At 43.2% G+C, this 21300-nt stretch overlaps 1 protein-coding gene across 1 annotated transcript; it reads right to left on the reverse strand.

The window, feature by feature from the left end:
• Positions 1–20042: 20042 nt before the first annotated feature.
• On the reverse strand, positions 20043–20847 carry LOC123413395. The gene has a single exon (XM_045106322.1). The coding sequence runs from the start codon at positions 20845–20847 to the stop codon at positions 20173–20175; it is 675 nt and encodes a 224-aa protein (XP_044962257.1). The 3' UTR covers positions 20043–20172.
• Positions 20848–21300: the final 453 nt, after the last annotated feature.

Here is a 21300-nt window from a genome sequence, read left to right on the forward strand (position 1 = left end):
CCCATGAGCAGATCTATAGACACTAACTTGGACAGAATATCACAGTTTCTGGGACTTAGTGAAAATCACAGATTTTCACCAGCTGCTTATGCTCTGAAGCATTTTAGCAGCCTCCAAAATGATATCTACAGAAAGTGTATAAGCATGAAATTTAACAGGGAGCTAAACAGACATAAAATCTCACAAACATTAGTTTGCTGCATGGGATAGTTCCCAACACAGGAGCTAATTCACACAAGATGACACGGGAAGAAAATAACATCAGATTCCGAGACTTAGTGAAAATCACAAGGTTTCACAAATCTATCAGTTTCAGCCAAGTGTCCACTTTGACAGGGCACAATAGGTGCGTGCAAATCCCTAAGCACAAAACAAAGGCCCCATTCTATAGAGGGGTGCACCCACTACCATTCCAAAAAGGAATCATCCACAAAGGGCCATAGCACCACCTAATGTAAAGCTCTAAACATGGCATCATATCAGAAAATAACAGTTTTATGAAGTTGCTACAAAGTGAAATCTGACTGCGCCATTGGATTCCTGGGATGATTCTACCCAAAAATCATATATCATACATGCGTACTCCCATGTAACATCAAAGCACAAAGCTAGCTCGAAAATGACACATAGAATCCCATAAGCTACAACTACTATCATCACATGTAGAGCTAGCACATATTGCATCACCTACACATGCACATACACTAGGACAAGAACATCCTATTTAGGCATAGCATGGATTCACTAACATGTCATACTAACATATAGGAATAGGTTTTCATCCACACACACACATATGTGCACACACATACACATGCACGTGTATATAGATGAACTCACACCACACCATCTACACCTACACATGCACACACCATAACTACTCACACAACACCACATAGAAGATTCACACAACACCATCATGTGAAGATGCAAACATGTCTATGTTTGTGCACACTTTCACAAGGGTGTGTGTGCAAACACATGCACACATACACACACATATCCCCACCTACACACTAACTACACACTCTAATGCAACATGGAAACAATAAAAGAAAACATCACACCGGCCCTGTTGTAAAAGGATGCAAAACAAAACATATATAACAGCAAAAGGAAAGAAATGGAATCAACAAAAGAAAAAAAGGGAGAGTGTGGGGTTCGAACCCACAACCCCCTGGTGCCACCACACGCACAAACCACTAGGCTACGGCTTCGGTGCTTGACTAAGAGAGGGCATCACGCTATGTAGCCCTCTGTGGCACCTGCACCTACAACTGGCGAAAAACAAAGAAAAAGAAAGGCGCCCGAAGTGGACTCAAACCCACGACGCACGGCGACGCGCCAGGCTCGGTTGACACTACTCTACGGAGAGGGATCTTACCACAGAGGGAGGAGGTGCCCTCTTGAGCAGCCCCTCTTCTCTACTACATACTACGGCGGCGATCAAAACACGGGAAGCACCCCGGTGGCTCTCCGACGACTAGTTCCTACGGCAGCTACCACGCGGGGGAAGAGGGAACCCTAGGGGCTCCATTCCCGGGGCTAGCTCCCTGGGAGGAGGCCCACGGCGACGGCGCGATGGCGCAGCTATCTACGGCAACGGCGGCGACAGCAGAGGCCTATGGCAAGGGCTACGCGCGACCAGAGCCTCTACGGTGAGGGGAAGAGGCGCTCACTCTAACGCGACGAGGAAGGAGTAGGCCCGACGAAGAGGAAGAAGAGGCGATGCGGCGGCGACCCTCTGCTCCTTCCGCTCGAGACGACGACGGCGAGGAGGGGACGACAGAGGAAGGGATCCACCCTTCCTAGCACCGGGAACGGGTTGGAGAAGGACCTAGCATCCTCATGGATGCCTCGTACGCCGCAGGGGAGGCTGCCTGCAACGAGGAGAACGACGGGGATCAGCGGCGCTCTCTCTCTGAATCTCTCTGGGGACTTACCTGCAGAGGCGAGGAAGGAGGGAGAAGGAGGTGGCGGCGGGGAAGAGGAACCCAAACACACACGCCGAGGAGGAGGCGCTAAATAGGGGGGATGGGATGGCCTGACGGCGACGGTACGACGCTCTCTCTCTCTCTCTGAACCCTGACGGAAAGCAGGGAGGACGGGGACGGCATTAGGAAGAAGAAAGGAAAGGGGAAGGGGTCGTGCAGCGAAGAAAAGGAGGCGAGGCCCAGGTGGAGGAGGAGTAGGCCGGCCCACCTGGGCTTCTCTGAAGCCTGGGAGAAATAAATAAAAAGGTTTTCCCCTTTTTAAATAAATAAAACAACAAAGAAACCCTCACGGCCACATAGGGATGTGAAAAAGAAAATAATTTCACATAGGCCATGAGGGATTTATACCCTAAATAAATAAAATACAAACCACATTTTTAGAGCAATTAAATTATACCCAAAACAGGAATTAATATGTTGTTTTTATAAAAAAAACAAATGTCTTGAAGCTTAAAAACAACAAGATAACTACCCCCTCAACCACAAGTGTATTCTTTGAAAGTTTAACATTTTTAAAACAGCTTCCAACAAAGTTTAGCACACAAGCTAAAAATAACAAAAGAGGAAGGCTTTGCATGGTTTGAAAAGCATTGTAGTTGAAAGCATGTTTGAAAACCATGTTTGAAGACACCACAACATCACACCACACCAAAGCAAGCTATCACAAACAAGATCGAGTTGAACACAATGCACTTGAAAGGGATGCCATGATGCAAGATGATGACATGAAATGAATCCACATGAAATGATAACTTATATAACATCCACAACATGGTTCACAAACTAGGAAAGGGTCCAAATATGGAAAGGATTACATCTGGGTTGTTGGTAACCCCACTTGCGCTTAAACGATGAGTATGACCTGTGATCAAGTATTCTTGCTTGGCTCCTATGTCAATATACTCAGATATAGATGACTTCATCATCACAAAAGTGTTTGGTAGATAGTAGAGTGTTTATGCATGATTCGCCATGTTTCATTTGACATCTTATTGTGTGAGGATGTTGGTATGCATATTTTTTCCTCATTCGAGGATATCCAATTGTTGTTATTTGGCTTTCTATTTTATTTGGCAAATTGGATATACAAGAATGCCTAAGTACCTCTCTCTAGCTATCTATGCTTTCTCGTCTCAAATTCTATTCATGCTACATCACAAAATTTGAGAAATCATTTAGGGACACTCTGTGTGAGGAGCACTCGGAGATCCATCTCAACAAGGGCTGACTTCCAAAACCTCCCAAGTGCATTTCGGTGTGACCAACTTCAAAAACTTGGTCCCACCAATGCCTAGGGTTGATCTGGTTTTTCTCATCTCGGTACCACTAATAGGAATTTTTCCACTTCACCGAGTTTCACTGTCACCTCACAGATATGGAACTCAGTGGTACCAAAAAATCCAACTCGGTGTCACCAACAACCATGGGGTATATAAACCACATGGACCCAATGTTTGAAATAAATCCTCAAACCTCGCCTCCCCGCACCTCCTCGTTGTCGAGCCATCATCCCTAGGACATCTACGATGTCTCTAGCGCACCCTCGCCACATGAGTCCTCGCTGTCGACGGGAATCATCTCCGACATCGCCGTAGCGAGACCTTCACCGAATTAGTGTAAGGTTTCGGCCCCTTTTTGGGCTCTCCAAATCCAAATCATGCGCAAATTGTTTTCCCATATTCAGTCATGTCTGCAATGTCTCTATTCAGAACAAGTCTCGAGTATATTAGAGAACAAAGAAATATTTAGGGTTAACGTGTGCAAAAATGAATCTTAGTGTCACTCAAAACCGGTCTGAACGATTTTGGTTTTGAGCTACTGAGAACAATCTCGGTGAAACCGAGTTACTCTTTTCGGTGCAACCGAAAAAAGTGCCAAGTCTCGATGGTTCCTAAATTTTGTCTCAATGGAACCAAAATCCTTTTTTACAGAAAGTTAAAGTTTAATTATTATGTTTAAACTTCTGAATTTTTCTAATTCTCATCCATTCCTCTCTTCTACTTCCATTCAGAGGATCGGCTTGTTTGTTGGTTGCTTGTCAGTATGTCAGGTTTGGAGGATAGCCGGAATGACTTCAGAGAGCCCATTGTCGAGATGGACTCGAGAACTAGTCATGAGAGGATTGCTTCTAACCCAGGTACTCCTAGTTCCCATGATTTGCCCAAGGCATCTATCAGGTCTAGGAAGAAGCTTAATTCTGATGAGGAGGATGCTGATTTTATCGTAGAAGAGAGCATACCCCAGAAGCAAAAGGAGAAGACCGCAGTCAAGAAAACTGTGAGAAACGAGTATGTGAGATCAGATTCTATGCTCCATAAGCTGCTCAGAAAGGGATGAAGCTCACCCTTGAGAACCCCTCTTCCACTCAGGCTAAGAAGGCAGGGCAGAAGAGAGTCTGGATGAGAGTTGTGCATGTTGTCGGAAGGTCAATATCTATATATGAAGATCCAGCAGAAGATGTTGAGGAAGAGGAATAAGAGGTTCCTACCAATGCACCTCCTTCCAAGAAGAAGAAGCTCATCGCAGATGCTATGCCCGGTAGGTTTGCACCCAGGACGAAACATTTTGCTCCTAAGCCTAAGAAACCAGTAGCTCCCAAGAAGACTACTAGGAATATACCTGCAGCAGAGAAGGACAAGGGTTGTGCATCCAGAGAGGCTGCTACAGAGGAGGAAGAAGATGCATCTATGCTGACAAAATTGAGAGCTCACCTGTCATTGCACAATAATGCCCACCCTATTGTTGGGGATATGACGAAGAGAAAGGATCAAGGTCTGAGGTAGTGGAGAACTACAGATCCACATGTTGTCAGGAGGAGAACTGATGTTGATCCTCATTTTCACACTAAGGAGCAACAAGATTTTATGAGATGGTGTTGTTGGACAAGATTCCTCGAGTCAATGACATGACATATGTTGACTGGGACTACATCAAAAAACATGAGGACTTCTTCCCTCATGTGAGAGAAAACTTCAGGCTAATTGACATTGAACATTTTGTTGCCACACAGATGGAAACTTGGAATGATGAAATGATTATGCAATTCTACTCAACTGCTCATTTATGTCCAGATGGAAGGATAGTCTGGATGAATGAAGGTCACATGTACGAGTCTACTGTAGAGGAGTGGGACATTATGATTGGTTCCCCTGAGACTCAAGAGGGTGATTTGGATATGTACTCAGAGTCCAAGATGAATCATAACACTAAGGACAACATGTACAATCTAGTGCCTCATCAGTATTGGAAGACACATAAGTTTGGCTCTGTCTATTTTCTGCCAACACGAATACCAACAACTAACACCATTATGAGATACACCCTGATGCCCAAATCAGGAGATGATAAGATGACGAGAGGGTATTCCGTCAATATGCTGCACAACTTAGACAACCACACCAGGATCAGAGTGATGGATCTGATAGTTGAGACAGTCAGGAGGACAGCTGCTAATTCGAAGAGATCTTGTGGGTATGCACCGTACATTCAGATGCTCATCAATGACAAGATTGGCAAGCATGCATATCAACTTGATCATCCACACCTGCCACTTCAGCCAGAGTTCGAGGACAATGAAGTTGTGATGGACCCCAGCCATCCCAGCTTAGCTACAACTTGTCAGCAGGCAGAGGAAGCACAGGCAGAGGCAGTTAGAGATGCTCCAGCACCACACATGAGATCTAGCGAGGAGCAGATGTCATTTCTCGTCAGCACCATCGAAGGGATGGAGAAGAGTATTTCAAAGATCTTGATAAACCATAAGAGTCTTGAGAGGATCATGGAGACAAAATATCATGACCTGGATGTCAAAGTGATAGAGTTGGCTATAACTATTGAGCAGATCCAGCATGAAGTTGATGTAGTACATATACCTCGCTCTAGCAGTGATGATGAAGATTCACCTCTTCCTATACCTCGCTCGTTTCCGGAAGCAAGACCAACTTCAACAGCTCAAGCATCAACACCTTCAGCTCCTTCAGCTTGAGCACCTCCAGTGTCAACACCTCCACCTAAGAGGAAATCTGTTGAAGGCTTTGTCGGTGCTCTCCTGTCACTCCATGATGACCCACAAGTATAGGGGATCTATCGTAGTCCTTTCGATAAGTAAGATTGTCGAACCCAACGAGGAGCAGAAGGAAATGACAAGTGGTTTTCAGCAAGGTATTCTCTGCAAGCACTGAAATTATCGGTAACAGATAGTTGTGGGATAAGATAATTCATAACGGGTAACAAGTAACAATAGTAACAAAGGTGCAACAAGATGGCCCAATCCCTTATGTAGCAAGGGACAAGCCTGGACGAACTCTTATATAAGGTAAAGCGCTCTCGAGGACACATGGGAATTCCTGTCAAGCTAGTTTTCATCATGTTCATATGATTCGCGTTCGCTACTTTGATAGTTTCACATGTGGGTGAACCGGTGATTGGGTGCGGTCCTTACTTAGACAAACATCCCGCTTATGATTAACCCCTCTCGCAAGCATCCGCAACTACGAAATAAGAATTAAGACAAAGTCTAACCATAGCATTAAACTGGTGGATCCAAATCAGCCCCTTACGAAGCAACACATAAACAAGGGTTTAAGCTTCTGTCACTCTAGCAACCCATCATCTACTTATTACTTCCCAATGCCTTCCTCTAGGCCCAAATAATGGTCAAGTGTCATGTAGTCTACGTTCACATAACACCACTAGAGGAAAGACAACATACAACGCATCAAAATATCGAACGAATACCAAATTCACATGACTACTTATGGCAAGACTTATCCCATGTCCTCGGGAACAAACGTAACTACCACAAAGCATAATTATGTTCACGGTCAGAGAGGTATTGAATAGAATTAAGGATCTGAACATATGATCTTCCACCAAGTAATCCAACTAGTATCAACTACAAGGAGTAATTAACACTACTCGCAACCTTACAAGTACCAATCGGAGTCGTGAGACGGAGATTGGGTACAAGAGATGAACTAGGGTTTGGAGATGAGATGGTGCTGATGCAGATGTTGATGGAGATGAGTCCCCTCCAATGAGAGGAGTGTTGGTGATGACGATGGCGAAGATTTCCCCCTCCGGGAGGGAAGTTTCCCCGGCAGGACGGCCCTGCCGGAGCTCTAGATTGGTTTTGCTCAAGTTCCACCTCGTGGCGGCGGCGTTTCTTCCCGAAAGCTCTCTCTTGATTTTTTCTGGGATGAAACCCTCCATATAGCAGAAGATGGGAGCCGGAGGGGTAACAGGGGGCCCACGAGCCCCCCCAGGCGTGCCCAGGGGGTGGGGCGCGCCTGGCAGGCTCGTGACCTCCTGGTGGCTCCCCTCGAGTATTTCTTCCGCCCAGTATTTTTTTATATTCCAAAATAATTCCTCGCTGATTTTAACAACTTTTGGAGTTGTGCGGAATAGGTATCTCAAACTTGCTCCTTTTCGAGCCCAGAATTCAAGTTGTCGGCATTCTCCCTCTTCATGTAAACCTTATAAAATAAGAGAGAAAAGGCATAAGTATTGTACCATAATGTGTAATAACAGCCCATAATGCGATAAATATCAATATAAAGGCATGATGCAAAATGGACGTATCAACTCCCCCAAGCTTAGACCTCGCTTGTCCTCAAGCGGAAGCCGAGATCAATAAATATGCCCACTTGTTTAGAGATAGAGGTGTCAATAAAATAAAATACAGACATGCAGGCATCATGATCATATTTAGAATAGGAATATCATCATATAATCTCTTATGCTAAAGTGACAATTCCTTCACAATGTAAAGTATGGATCAAGAACCTTATTGAGACTTAACAACCAATAGTCTTTAGTCATTGAAGTAATTGCAATTTATCATAACATTGCAAAAAGTCAAATAAGAGCTTGTAAAGCAAATCCACATACTCAATCATCTTTTAGTCTTCTACAATTGCTAAAACTCACGCGGTACTCATGATATCAAAGTTTCAGTTGGACACAGAGAAAGGTAGGGGCTTATAGTTTCGCCTCCCAACTATTTACCTCAAGGGTAATTTCAACAATAATAATTCATGATTACTTACCTCCAAGTTGATATATGAATATAGATCTTTCCCTAGCACATGACGCTTGCCAAGACAATGGCGAAATAAGGAATTGGTGTCGATCACCATGACTCTTTTAAAGATAAAAAGTAAAGGTACAAGATAGGCCCTTCGCAGAGGGAAGCAGAGGTTGTCATGCACTTTTGAGGTTTGGATGTGTGATCTCTTAGTGTGAAGGAACGTCACTTTATATTGCCTCATGTGATAAAGAACTTTATTATGCGGTCTGTCGCTTTTATGTCTTCCTCATCACAGGTTCGTACAAAGCTTATTTTCCACACACTGATAGATCATACATATTTAGGGAGCAATTTTTATTGCTTGCATCGATGACAACTTACTTGAGGGATCTTATTCAATCCATAGGTAGGTATGGTGGACTCTCATGGCAAAACTGGGTTGAGGGTTTATGGATGCACAAGTAGTATCTCTACTTAGTGCGGAAGTTTTGGCTGATATGAGGTGGAAGCAAGCGTCACATGCTAAGGGATCTCTAGTCATATAACATTGTTCGGAACCAAGCAAACATAATTCATTATGTTGGTTTCCTTGTCCAACATCTACTTCTCAGCATGTAGTAGTTTAATGAGTGTTCACAATCATAGACGGTGTCAAAGATGATATATTTATATGTGAACCTCTCTTTCTATATTACTTCCTATTAATTGCAACAATGACCAAGGTCTACGTTTGTCCACCCACAACAAGTTTCAATCAACATTCTTTTTATATGTGAAGCCACCACTTCCCATAGGATCATCACATGATCTTTCATGCTTTTGTTCTATTATTATTCTTTTCTTTAGATCATGGCATGAAGCAAAGCCCTTAACTAAAACACTCTTTATTATATAACTCACGAACTCGATTACATTGGGGGTAACACAAAGCAAAACTCAAGCCTAGATTATACTAAGAACTTTATTCTACTAGATAAAGATATTACCAAAAAGGATCGAACTAAGATAAAGGTAAAGGCAAAAGATGTGATGGTGATACGATACCGGGGCAACTCCCCCAAGCTTGGCACAAGCCAAGGGGAGTGCCCATACCCATGTGTTTAATTGTCTTCCTTCAGAGGTGATGGTTGTGGAGTTGTTGGAGTCTGGGGTTGATTCTCCGTCTTCCAAGGCATAGGTTCTCCATCATGGAAAGATGATCGAGTATCCGGAATCCTCAAATCTGCAGCCAACCGCATTGCTTTAAATCTATACTCATACTCACAGTTTTGGTTCTGCAGGTCGTAGATCTGGGCTTGGAGATGATCGATTCTATAATAGAGCTTGAAGAGGTGCTCCCTGATGTCCTTGGCATCGATCTTGTGCTTGTTGGTGAACTCCGTGATCATCATGTGGTTGGTGTTGAGTCCGCATTCCACCATCCCTTGGCACTTGAAGACTTGTTGCTCCATTGCTTCGAGCCTCGCCTCTACGCTTCCGGTCCTCTTGCCCCCCTCAACATCATGGATATGCAGCACACCCTCATGCATATCGATAGATTGAGGGTGTTGAAGCACCTCCGCGAGGTAGGGATTGATGACCTTCTCGAAGAACTTGCCCTTCGGAACTTTTGGGGATGCCATAGCGATCTGGATCTGTCTGCACAGCAGCTCGAAACAAAAACACAGGATATTTGCGTCATACGAGGGTCACACCTTTCGGGAGATTATATAATGAATTTTTACTGACCATAAGGAGTATTCCACAAGAAAACGGAGTCCGGGAGACACACGAGGTGCTCACGAGCCCCCGGGCCCGCCCAGGGGGGTGGGGAGCGCATGGAAGGCTTGTCACCTCCTCGTGTGCTTTCCGGACTTCTTTAAATTTTTCTAGTTTTCTAATATTCCAAAACGGAGAAATATTGCTATTGGAAAAGTTTTGGAGTCGGTTTACTTACCGTATCACATACCTCTTCGTTTTTGGAGTCTGAAACGAGCTGGTAAATATCCCTTATGTACTCCTCCGGAGTTATGGTATTAATAATATTGCTTTCAACATTTATTGGAGTACCTAAGATATAATGCTTGATTCTTTGCCCATTTACAACTCTCGGAAAATTACCTTCCGCGTTGTTGATTTTTATGGCACCGGAACGATATACTTCCTCAACAATGTAAGGTCCTTCCCATTTAGAGAGAAGTATGCCTGCAAGAAATCTTAAACGAGAATTGTATAGCAAGACATAATCACCTACATTGAACTCGCGTTTTTGTATCCTTTTATCATGCCACCTCTTAACTTTTTCTTTAAACAACTTGGCATTTTCACATGCTCAGTTCTCCATTCATCAAGTGAGCTAATATCAAATAACCTATTCTCACCAGCAAGTTTGAAATCAAAGTTGAGCTCTTTGATTGCCCAATAAGCCTTATGCTCGAGCTCAAGAGGTAAATGACATACTTTACGGTAAACCATTTTATACAAAGACATGCCCATGGGATTCTTATAATCAGTTCTATAAGCCCACAGTGCATCATCAAGTTTCTTAGACCAATTCTTTCTAGACCTATTAACAGTCTTTTGCAAAATTAATTTAATTTCTCTATTACTTAACTCTACTTGACCACTACACTGAGGATGATAAGGAGATGCAATTCTATGGTTGACATCATACTTAGAAAGCATTTTACAGAAAGCACCATGAATAAAATGTGAACCACCATCGGTAATTAAATATCTAGGGACTCCAAATCTAGGAAAAATAACTTCTTTAAGCATCTTAATAGAGGTGTTATGATCAGCACTACTAGTTGGAATAGCTTCTACCCACTTAGTAACGTAATGAACAGCAACTAGAATATGAGTATACTCGTTGGACTTTGGAAAAGGTCCCATATAATCAAAACCCCAAACATCAAATGGTTCAATAACAAGTGAATAATTCATAGGCATTTCCTGACTTTACTCATATTACCTATTCCTGGACATTCATCACAAGACAAGACAAACTTACGAGCATCCTTGAAGAGAGTAGGCCAATAAAAACTGGATTGCAATACCTTGTGTGCAGTTCTATCTCCCGCATGGTGTCCTCCGTAAGCCTCGGAGTGACACTTCTGTAGGATCTGTCCCTGTTCATGCTCAGGTACACAACATCTAATAACACCATCTACTCCTTCTTTATAAAGGTGAGGATCATACCAAAAGTAATGTCTCAAATCATAAAATAACTTTTTCTTTTGTTGGTATGTGAAACTAGGTGGTATATATTTAGCAACAATATAATTAGCATAATCAGCATACCATGGTGTACTGCATGAAGCATTGATGACATTCAATTGTTCATTAGGAAAGCTATCATCAATAGGTTGTGGGTCATCAAGAACATTCTCTAACCTAGACAAGTTATCTGCTACGGGGTTCTCAGCACCCTTCCTATCAACAATATGCAAATCAAATTCTTGTAGCAAGAGAACCCATCTAATAAGTCTAGGTTTAGCATCTTTCTTTTCCATGAGATATTTAATAGCAGCATGATCGGTGTGAATAGTAACTTTAGAATCAACAATATAAGATCTGAACTTATCACATGCAAACACAACTGCTAAAAATTCTTTTTCAGTAGTAGCATAGTTTCTTTGGGCACTTTCTAGAGTTTTACTAGCATAATGAATAACATTTAATTTCTTATCAACTCTTTGTCCTAGAACAGCACCAACAGCATAATCACTAGCATCACACATAATTTCAAAATGTAGGTTCCAATCAGGTGGTTGAACAATAGGTGCAGTTATCAAGGCCTTCTTAAGTATTTCAAATGCTTCTTCACAATCATCATCAAAAAAAATGGAATATCTTTTTGCAAGAGATTGGTGAGAGGCCTAGAAATCTTAGAGAAGTCTTTAATAAACCTTCTATAGAAACCAGCATGACCAAGGAAACTTCTTATACCTTTAATGTCTGTAGGGTAAGGCATTTTCTCGATCGCATCAACTTTAGCCTTATCGACTTCAATACCTCTTTCAGAAATTTTATGTCCCAAGACAATGCCTTCATTAACCATAAAGTGGCACTTCTCCCAATTCAAGACAAGGTTAGTATCTTTACATCTCTGCAAAACTCGATCAAGGTTGCTCAAGCAATCATCAAAAGAAGATCCGTAAACGGAGAAATCATCCATGAAAACCTCAACAATCTTTTCACAAAAGTCAGAGAATATAGCCATCATACATCTTTGAAAGGTAGCAGGTGCATTACATAAACCAAAAGGCATGTGTCTATAAGAAAAGGTATCGAAAGGGCAAGTAAAAGTGGTTTTCTCCTGATCAGATTGTGCAACAGGTATTTGGGAGAAACCAGAATAACCATCTAGAAAGAAAAAGTGTGTATGTTTATACAATCTTTCTAGCATTTGATCAATAAAAGGTAAAGGGTAATGATCTTTCTTAGTAGCTTTATTTAATTTCCTAAAATCAATTACCGTCCTATAGTCAGTAACAATTCTTTGTGGGATCAATTCATCTTTATCATTAGGGACAACGGTAATACCTCCCTTCTTAGGGACACAATGCACCGGACTTACCCAATCACTATGAGCAACAGGATAAATACTACCTGCTTCCAGCAGCTTTAGTATTTATTTTCTTACCACCTCTTTCATCTTAGGATTTAATCTTCATTGGTGATCGGCAACTGGTTTGGAATCAGGACCAGTTTTAATTTTATGATGGCATAGAGTGGGACTAATGCCCTTAAGATCATCAAGAGTATATCCAATAGCAGCATGGTGCTTCCTTAGAGTTTTCTATAAGTTCTTTTCTTCATGCTCTGAAAGGTTAGCACTAATAATAACAGGATATATCTCTTTTTCATCAAGATAAGCATACTTAAGAGTATCAGGTAATTGTTTAAGCTCAAACACAGGATCACCCTTTGGTGGAGGTGGATCTCCAAGTAATTCAACAGGCAAATTATTCTTAAGGATAGGACGTTGTTCAAAGATAACTCTATCTATCTCATTCCTTTCATCCATATGCATATCATTTTCATGTTCAAGCAAGTATTGCTCTAAAGGATCAGTAGGAGGCATAGCAATAGAAGAAAGAGCAATAATTTCATCCTTACTAGACAATTCTTTTTCATGAGGTTGTCTACCAAACTTAGAAAAATTAAATTCATGTGACACACCTCCAAAGCCAACAGTAACAGTTTGTTTCTCACAATCAATTTGAGCAATAACAGTACTGAGGAAAGGTCTACCAAATATGATGGGACAAAAGATATCTTGTGTGGTAGCAAGAACGAGAAAATCAGTAGGATACTTAGTTTTACCACACAAGACTTCAACATCTCTAACAATTCCCACACGGCAGATAGTATCTCTATTAGCAAGTTTAATAGTAACATCAATAAATTCCATCTCGACAGGTGCAATCTCATATTTAATTTCATTATATAAAGATTGAGGTATTGCACTAACACTATCACCCATGTCACATAAACCATGATAACAATGATCTCCTATCTTAACAGAAACAATAGGCATGCCAAGAACAGGATTATGTTTGTCTCTAGCATGGGGTTTAGCAATTATAGCAGCAGCTTCACAGAATTGAATAACATGCCCATCAACATTATCGGCCAAGAGATCTTTGATAATAGAAATATTAGGTTCAACTTTAATTTTCTCAGGGGGTGCAGGTGTTCTAATGTAGCCCTTATGTATCACAGTTGAAGATTTAGCATGATCCTTTATTTTAACACGGAAAGGTGGTTTCCCAATGTAAGCACTAGGAACAATAGAATCATTATAAGCAATAACTTTCTCTTAAACTGGATTGGGTTTTACTACATTAACTTCTATGGGAGGATGATATTTAAACCACTTCTCCTTAGGGAGATTAATATGAGCAGCAAATGATTCACAAAAGGAAGCTACTATCTCAGAGTCAAGTCAATGTTTAGCGCTAAAATCACGAAAAGTATTTGTTTCAACGAAGGATTTAACGCAATCAAACTTAAGATTCATACATGTCTCCTTACCTTCATCAAACTCCCAATCTGTAGAGTTGCGTTTAATTCTTTCCAATAAATCCCATTTGAAATCAATATCTCTCTTCATAAAAGAACCGGTACAAGAAGTGTCAAGCATGGTGCGATTGTCATGAGAAAGTCGAGCATAAAAGTTCATAATAATAATTTCTCTAGGGAGCTCATGGTTGGGGCATGAATATAACATGGACTTAAGCCCCCCCCCAAGCTTGAGCGATACTTTCTCTATCACGAGGCCAAAAATTGTAGATATAATTCCGATCACGATGTACCAAATGCATAGGATAAAACTTTTGATGAAATTCCAATTTCAATCGGTTGTAGTTCCATGATCCACTATCATCACATAGCCTATACCATGTCAATGATTTATCCCTCAAAGATAAGGGAAAGAGCTTATTATTGACCTCATCCTCGGGCAAACATGCAAGCTTAAATAAACCACAAACTTCATCTACATAGATTAGATGCAAGTCGGGATGTGATGTTCCATCTCCTGTAAAAGGATTAGCCAACAGTTTCTCTAGCATACCCGAAGGAATTTCATAATAAATATTTTCAGTAGGTGCAGTAGGTTGAGGAGCAACTCTTTGTGCTTCCGGTCGAGGTGAAGATACCCCGAACAAGCCCCTAAAAGAATTAGTTTCCATAGTGACAAGTGACAATAAATTTCAGCACACTATATAAATGTTTCCTTACCAAATTCCACTCACCAAAGGCGCTTCACTCCCCGGAAACGGCGCCAGAAAAGATTCTTGATGACCCACAAGTATAGGGGATCTATCGTAGTCCTTTTGATAAGTAAGATTGTCGAACCCAACGACGAGCAGAAGGAAATGACAAGTGGTTTTCAGCAAGGTATTCTCTGCAAGCACTGAAATTATCGGTAACAGATAGTTGCGGGATAAGATAATTCGTAACGGGTAACAAGTAACAATAGTAACAAAGGTGCAGCAAGATGGCCCAATACCTTTTGTAGCATGGGACAAGCCTGGACGAACTCTTATATAAGGTAAAGCGCTCCCGAGGACACATGGGAATTTCTGTCAAGCTAGTTTTCATCATGTTCATATGATTCGCGTTCGCTACTTTGATAGTTTGATATGTGGGTGGAACGGTGCTTGGGTGCTGTCCTTACTTGGACAAACATCCCACTTATGATTAACCCCTCTCGCAAGCATCCGCAACTACGAAAGAAGAATTAAGACAAAGTCTAACCATAGCATTAAACCGGTGGATCCAAATCAGCCCCTTACGAAGCAACGCATAAACTAGGGTTTAAGCTTCTGTCACTCTAGCAACCCATCATCTACTTATTACTTCCCAATGCCTTCGTCTAGTCCCAAATAATGGTGAAGTGTCATGTAGTCGACGTTCACATAACACCACTAGAGGAAAGACAACATACAACGCATCAAAATATCGAAGGAATACCAAATTCACATGACTACTTATAGCAAAACTTATCCCATGTCCTTGGGAACAAACGTAACTACTCACAAAGCTTAATTATGTTCATGATCAGAGAGGTATTGAATAGAATTAAGGATCTGAACATATGATCTTCCACCAAGTAATCCAACTAGCATCAACTACAAGGAGTAATTATACTACTCGCAACCTTACAAGTACCAATCGGAGTCGCGAGACGGAGATTGGGTACAAGAGATGAACTAGGGTTTGGAGATGAGATGGTGCTGATGAAGATGTTGATGGAGATGAGTCCCCTCCAATGAGAGGAGTGTTGGTGATGACGATGGCTAGAATTTCCCCCTTCGGGAGGGAAGTTTCCCCGGCAGGACGGCCCTGCCGGAGCTCTAGATTGGTTCTGCTCAAGTTCCGCCTCGTGGCGGCGGCGTTTCTTCCCGAAAGCTCCCTCTTGATTTTTTCTGGGACGAAACCCTCCATATAGCAGAAGATGGGAGACGGAGGGGTAAAAGGGGGCCCACGAGCCCCCTAGGCGCGCCTAGGGGGTGGGGCGCGTCTGGCAGGCTCGTGACCTCCTGGTGGCTCCCCTCAAGTATCTCTTCCGCCCAGTATTTTTTATATATTCCAAAATAATTCCTCGCTGATTTTCACGGCTTTTGGAGTTGTGCAGAATAGGTATCTCAAACTTGCTCCTTTTCCAGCCCAGAATTCCAGTTGTCGGCATTCTCCCTCTTCATGTAAACCTTATAAAATAAGAGAGAAAAGGCATAAGTATTGTACCATAATGTGTAATAACAGCCCATAATGCGATAAATATCAATATAAAAGCATGATGCAAAATGGACGTATCACTCCACCAACTTCTACCCGAGGAGACCGATCCCAAAGAGATGCTTAGTTCTAGACCTTTGAAGTTTCTAGTAACTTGCTTCCAAAGGGGGAGAAGTGAATTGATCATTTAGGGCTTTGAGAGAGAGAGTTTTGTTTTTTATTTGCTCTCGGTTGGTTTTCCAAAACATTTAATCCTTTGGATGTCTTAAACTTTGTTCTTCGTTGTGTTTGATCAGATGCTTTGATTGTTGATGCTATTACTTATACCTTTGAGCTATCTACATGATGGTCACTCACTCATTGTTTGGTGTTATGTGCATTACTATTCATTCATATCATTTATGCGCACCACCAAGATGTACATGACATGGAAGAGTGACCCATGAACCTAATATATTGTGCATTTGCATTCAAACAGAAATTCAAAATAATGCACAAATTAAGGGGGGCTCTTTCTTTTCACATACTCCTCAATGTGACGGTGCTAATCATGATTATATCTTTTGTTGAAGCTTTGATCTATATGTTGCCATCAATTACCAAAAAGGGGGAGACTGAAAGCACAATTGCTACATAAGGCGATTTTGGTAATTAATAAGAACATATGTGTCATTGAAATAATGATGTTACCTAAGTATATTTCAGAGAAGTTCAAAGTTGCATTGGTTAAAGGATTCTGAGGAGAAACGCGTTGATACAAGGAAAGGAATAAGGTTGGCCAAGCTTCAAGCAAGACGACTCTACATTTTATATTTGTGAGAAATCACTTTTGAGTCCATAGGAAAGCCAATACTATTAAAAGGGGGTGAGGTATTTATGATGAATCGGTTGCTCAAGTGCTTAGAGACATCCACCAAAAATAATCACCAATTCTCTCACAAAATATTCTGTCCAAAGCCAATACATCAAAAATCGGTGCCACCGAGAATTCCATTTTGGCCCTATGGATTTTTCCACACACAGATCCTTTGCCAAACCCTAATATCTCGGTACCACCAACTTTCACTTCGATGCCACCGAAAGGCAGTGACCAACTTTATGGTCTATCAATTTCAAGAATCGTAATTTCCGAGTTTTGAAATCGGTTTCACCAAGATTTGGAAACTGCCCTAGGTCACCAAATCGGTACCACCGAGATTCATATATCGGTCTCACCAAGAATGCAAAAGTTGCCACATTTAGTGCAACTCAGTACCACCGAGATTCATTTCACTGTCACCAAGTTGGGAAATAATGTTTTAAAGGTTGGATTTTGGGAGATGCCTATATATACACCTCCACCACCTCTCATTTGAAGAGGAAGCACTCAAAATACACACACACTTGCCATATCCATTTTTCTGAGAGAGAGCCACCTACTCATGTGTTGAGATCAAGAGATTCAAATCCATCCATTAGAAACTTGATCCCAAGTTGCTTTCCACCCAATCAATCTCTTCTACCCGTGCCAAATATGTGAGAGAGTGACTGAGTGTTGAGGAGACTATATTTTGAAGCACAAGAGCAAGGAGTTCATCATTCTACTGCATATATTACCTTTTGGAGGGTGGTGCCTCCTAGATAGATTAGGTGTCACTTGGAAGCCTCCTACTTCGGGTTGTGGAGTTCAACCAAGAAGTTTGTAAGGGCAAGGAGATTGCCTACTTCGTGAAGATCTATCCCGAGTGAGGCTAGTCCTTCGTGGACGTAAGCCATGGTGGAATAGACAAGGTTTCTTCTCCGTCGACCCTCCATGGGTTGAGCCCTTCGTGGACTCGTGCGACCGTTACCCGCCAAAAATCGTCGTCTCAACCTTTGCGTTTGATCAAGTAGTCTAATCGTACGTCCACCTATCTCCCCCTCCGTGGGTTGAAGTCTCCACTAACACGGCGATTTTTGGCATGGTTTCAATAGGTGGCGCTATCGTATGTCCATGTTAGTGGAGACTTCAACCCACGGAGGGTAATGGCTGCGAGAGTCCATGGAGGGATCCACCCACAAGGGGTCCATGAAGAAGCGGCCTTTTCTATTTCACCATGCCTTCCATCCACACAGGATTAGCCTCACTCAAGGGAGATCTTCACGAAGTAGGCGAACTCCTTGCCCTTACAAACATATTGGTTCAACTCTGCAACACGAAGTAGGAGGCTCCCAAGCGACACCTGACCAATCTAGGAGGCACCACCCTCCAAAAGGTAATATATGTGGTAGAACAATGAAGTCCTTGCTCTTGTGCTTCTAAAGATAGTCTCCTCAACACTCAATCAATCAATCTCAGATTTGGCAGGGTTATGAGAGATTAATTTCGTGGAAAGCAACTTGGGGAGGCTAGAAATCAAGGTTCAAATGATAGGAATGGGATCTCTTGATCTCAACACATGAGTAGGTATCTCTCTCTCGGAAAAATGTGTATGGCAATGAAGTGTGTGTTGTGAGTGCTTCCTCTACAAATCATAGGTAGGTGGAGGGGTATATATAGGCAACACACAAAATCCAACCGTTACACCATAATTGACCAACTCGGTGACACCGAAGCTGCAAACTCGGTGGTACCGATTTGCTCAAAAGGTAGCAACTTTGAATCTCAGTGGAACTGATATACATAACTCGGTGGCACCGAAAAGGTGACTAAGTGAGATAACACAACTAGGTGACACTGATACTCAAACTCGGAAATTTCGATTTTGTGTACCGAGGCAACAAAAAGTTGGTCACCTAAACTCGGTAGCACCGATGGAGTTTCGGTTGCACCGAAGTGGTAGGATTGGGCTGGGATCTGTCTAAGTCTAAAACCGGTAGGGGCGAGTGTAAATTGTTGGTGGCACCGATTTTGGATATTTAGCTTGGGACTGATATAATTTGTCGAAGAGTGACTGAGTATTTTTGGTGGCTAACTCTAAGCACTTGAGCAACAAATTCATCATAACACCTCATCCCCTTTTAATAGTATTGGCTTTCCTATGGACTCAAATGTGACTTCTCACAAAGTGTAAAATGAAGAGTCTTCCTACTTGAAGGTTTAGCCAATCCTATTCCTTCCTTCATCAAAGGAGCATCTCCACTCAATCCTATTGCCAAAGCTCTTTGTGAGCTAAATCTGAAATATACTAGGTAAAAGTGTTAGTCCAAGAGACAATGTATGTTGTCATGAATTATAAAAACCACCAAGGGAACATATGTGCTTTTAATATCCCCCTTTTTGGTAATTGATGACAATATACAAACAAAGCTTCAAATAAATATAGGCATTAGAATATGATAGCTTTGAAAGATACACGACTGGTACAAGCTCCCCCTAAATGTGTGCAATCCCTTTTTAAAGGATAGTTTTTTTTCGAGAAAACGCAAAAGAATTTGCATTTCATTGCATTGAACAGGAAGAAGACATCGGGGGTACAACCTCCAGAAAGGAGGGACACACACACAGACACACACACACACACACACACACACACACGACCGTCCTCACCAAGCGACTACAACTAGGTAAGGAGGTGCCCTCAGCTACAGACACACAACGATATTAGGCCTCGCCCTGCCGCCATTGCAAGACACCTCTAGGAACAATTGCAGCTCCAGGACTGCCCAGGCCAACGTACCACACACCCATGTGCCTAGGATCGGCGGGTGAAAGGCAGGGCCTGATTGGAACTGGTGTAGCAATCGTTGGGGGAGGGCACGCGCTGGCAAACAACCTGCTCCCTGTTCAGCCGTCTACGCCAACGGTGCATCACCAGCCACCATATGCCGCATCAAGTACTCCGCTTGCAGCCAAAGCAGCGCCCTCAAGAGGGTAACGGCGTTGAGACGCCGCCGCTGCCCGGTCCAGGAGGCCGGACCTAGGATTTCTCCCGGTGCCCGAGGAGGAGGTCCGGTCAAGGGTCATGCCAACGCCTCCAAGGAGGTGACGGCACCCTCGGGCGTCGCCGTTGACAGCGCAAGCCGACGCTGCGCGGGGATTTCGCCCCGACCCATGAGCAAGGACCTCAGATGCAGATGCAGACCGGACATGACGAAGAACGTTGGAGAAGACGGAAGCACATGGAGCGGGAAGCCTAGGAACGTCGGTAGTCGCAGGTTTGGGCACCGGCCAGCGCAACGCCAGCAGGCCGGCCACCACCGGGAGCGCGTCCAGCAGGCGACAACGATCACGTGCACCGCGCCGGCCCGCAGCCTCCGCCGCCGGGATTCGCCGTGGCATAGCATCGCAGCAACCGTCGGGGTCACCGCGCGCGTGCACAACCCAGCGGCAACCACCGGCAGCGGCTGGGAGGGGTGGGAGGAGGGAGAAGGGTGGGTGTGGGCAGAGTGGTTGACTCGGGCCAAGGCGGGCCCGCGCGGCCCAGATCTGGGCGCCCCCAGCTCTGCCGCTCGCTGCAGCGGCCGGCAGCCGCCGTAGCAGCGCCTCCGCTCACACGCACCGCGCCATCTCGACCTCTCCTGCACGCGGATAGCTTTCCGGCGCGCCACCACACGCTGCCACCGCTCCAGCGCGCGAGCACGCGAACAAGGGCCCCGCCGCCGCCGTCCATCGACGAGAGCTTCGCCCACCAGCATCCTCCGGCGGCGGCGAGGGGAGGGAGGGGAAGGAGGGGGCTTGGGTGGCGGCTAGGGTTTCGCCGCCCGAGTCGCCCCTGGGAGCGACGCGGGGGCCGACCCTTTAAAGGATAGTTGCTTTGGAATGCATGGGCACACAGGGTAGAAGGACAAGACAAGTCATAGATCTTGGCTATATGCATCAAACATATGTGAATGAAGAGCTTCCATGTTCAAGACTCACTCTTGCAAACAATATGTGCAACAGACAAGAGATCATCATGAACACGGATATGATGCATATATACTTACCTTGAGGTTCTTGAGCGTCTAAGCAGTAGAAGTGCCCTTGGGAAAACAAATATTAGATAACACAAGAGTACTCTATCTATTTTATATTACATAATTAAAACAAGATAAAAATAAGCCATCACGTTCTTCCACATAGATTAAATTATCTCGATCGTAAATTCT

The sequence above is a fragment of the Hordeum vulgare genome, chromosome 7H (genome assembly GCF_904849725.1).
Source record: "Hordeum vulgare subsp. vulgare chromosome 7H, MorexV3_pseudomolecules_assembly, whole genome shotgun sequence".
Classification (NCBI taxonomy): Eukaryota; Viridiplantae; Streptophyta; class Magnoliopsida; order Poales; family Poaceae; genus Hordeum; species Hordeum vulgare.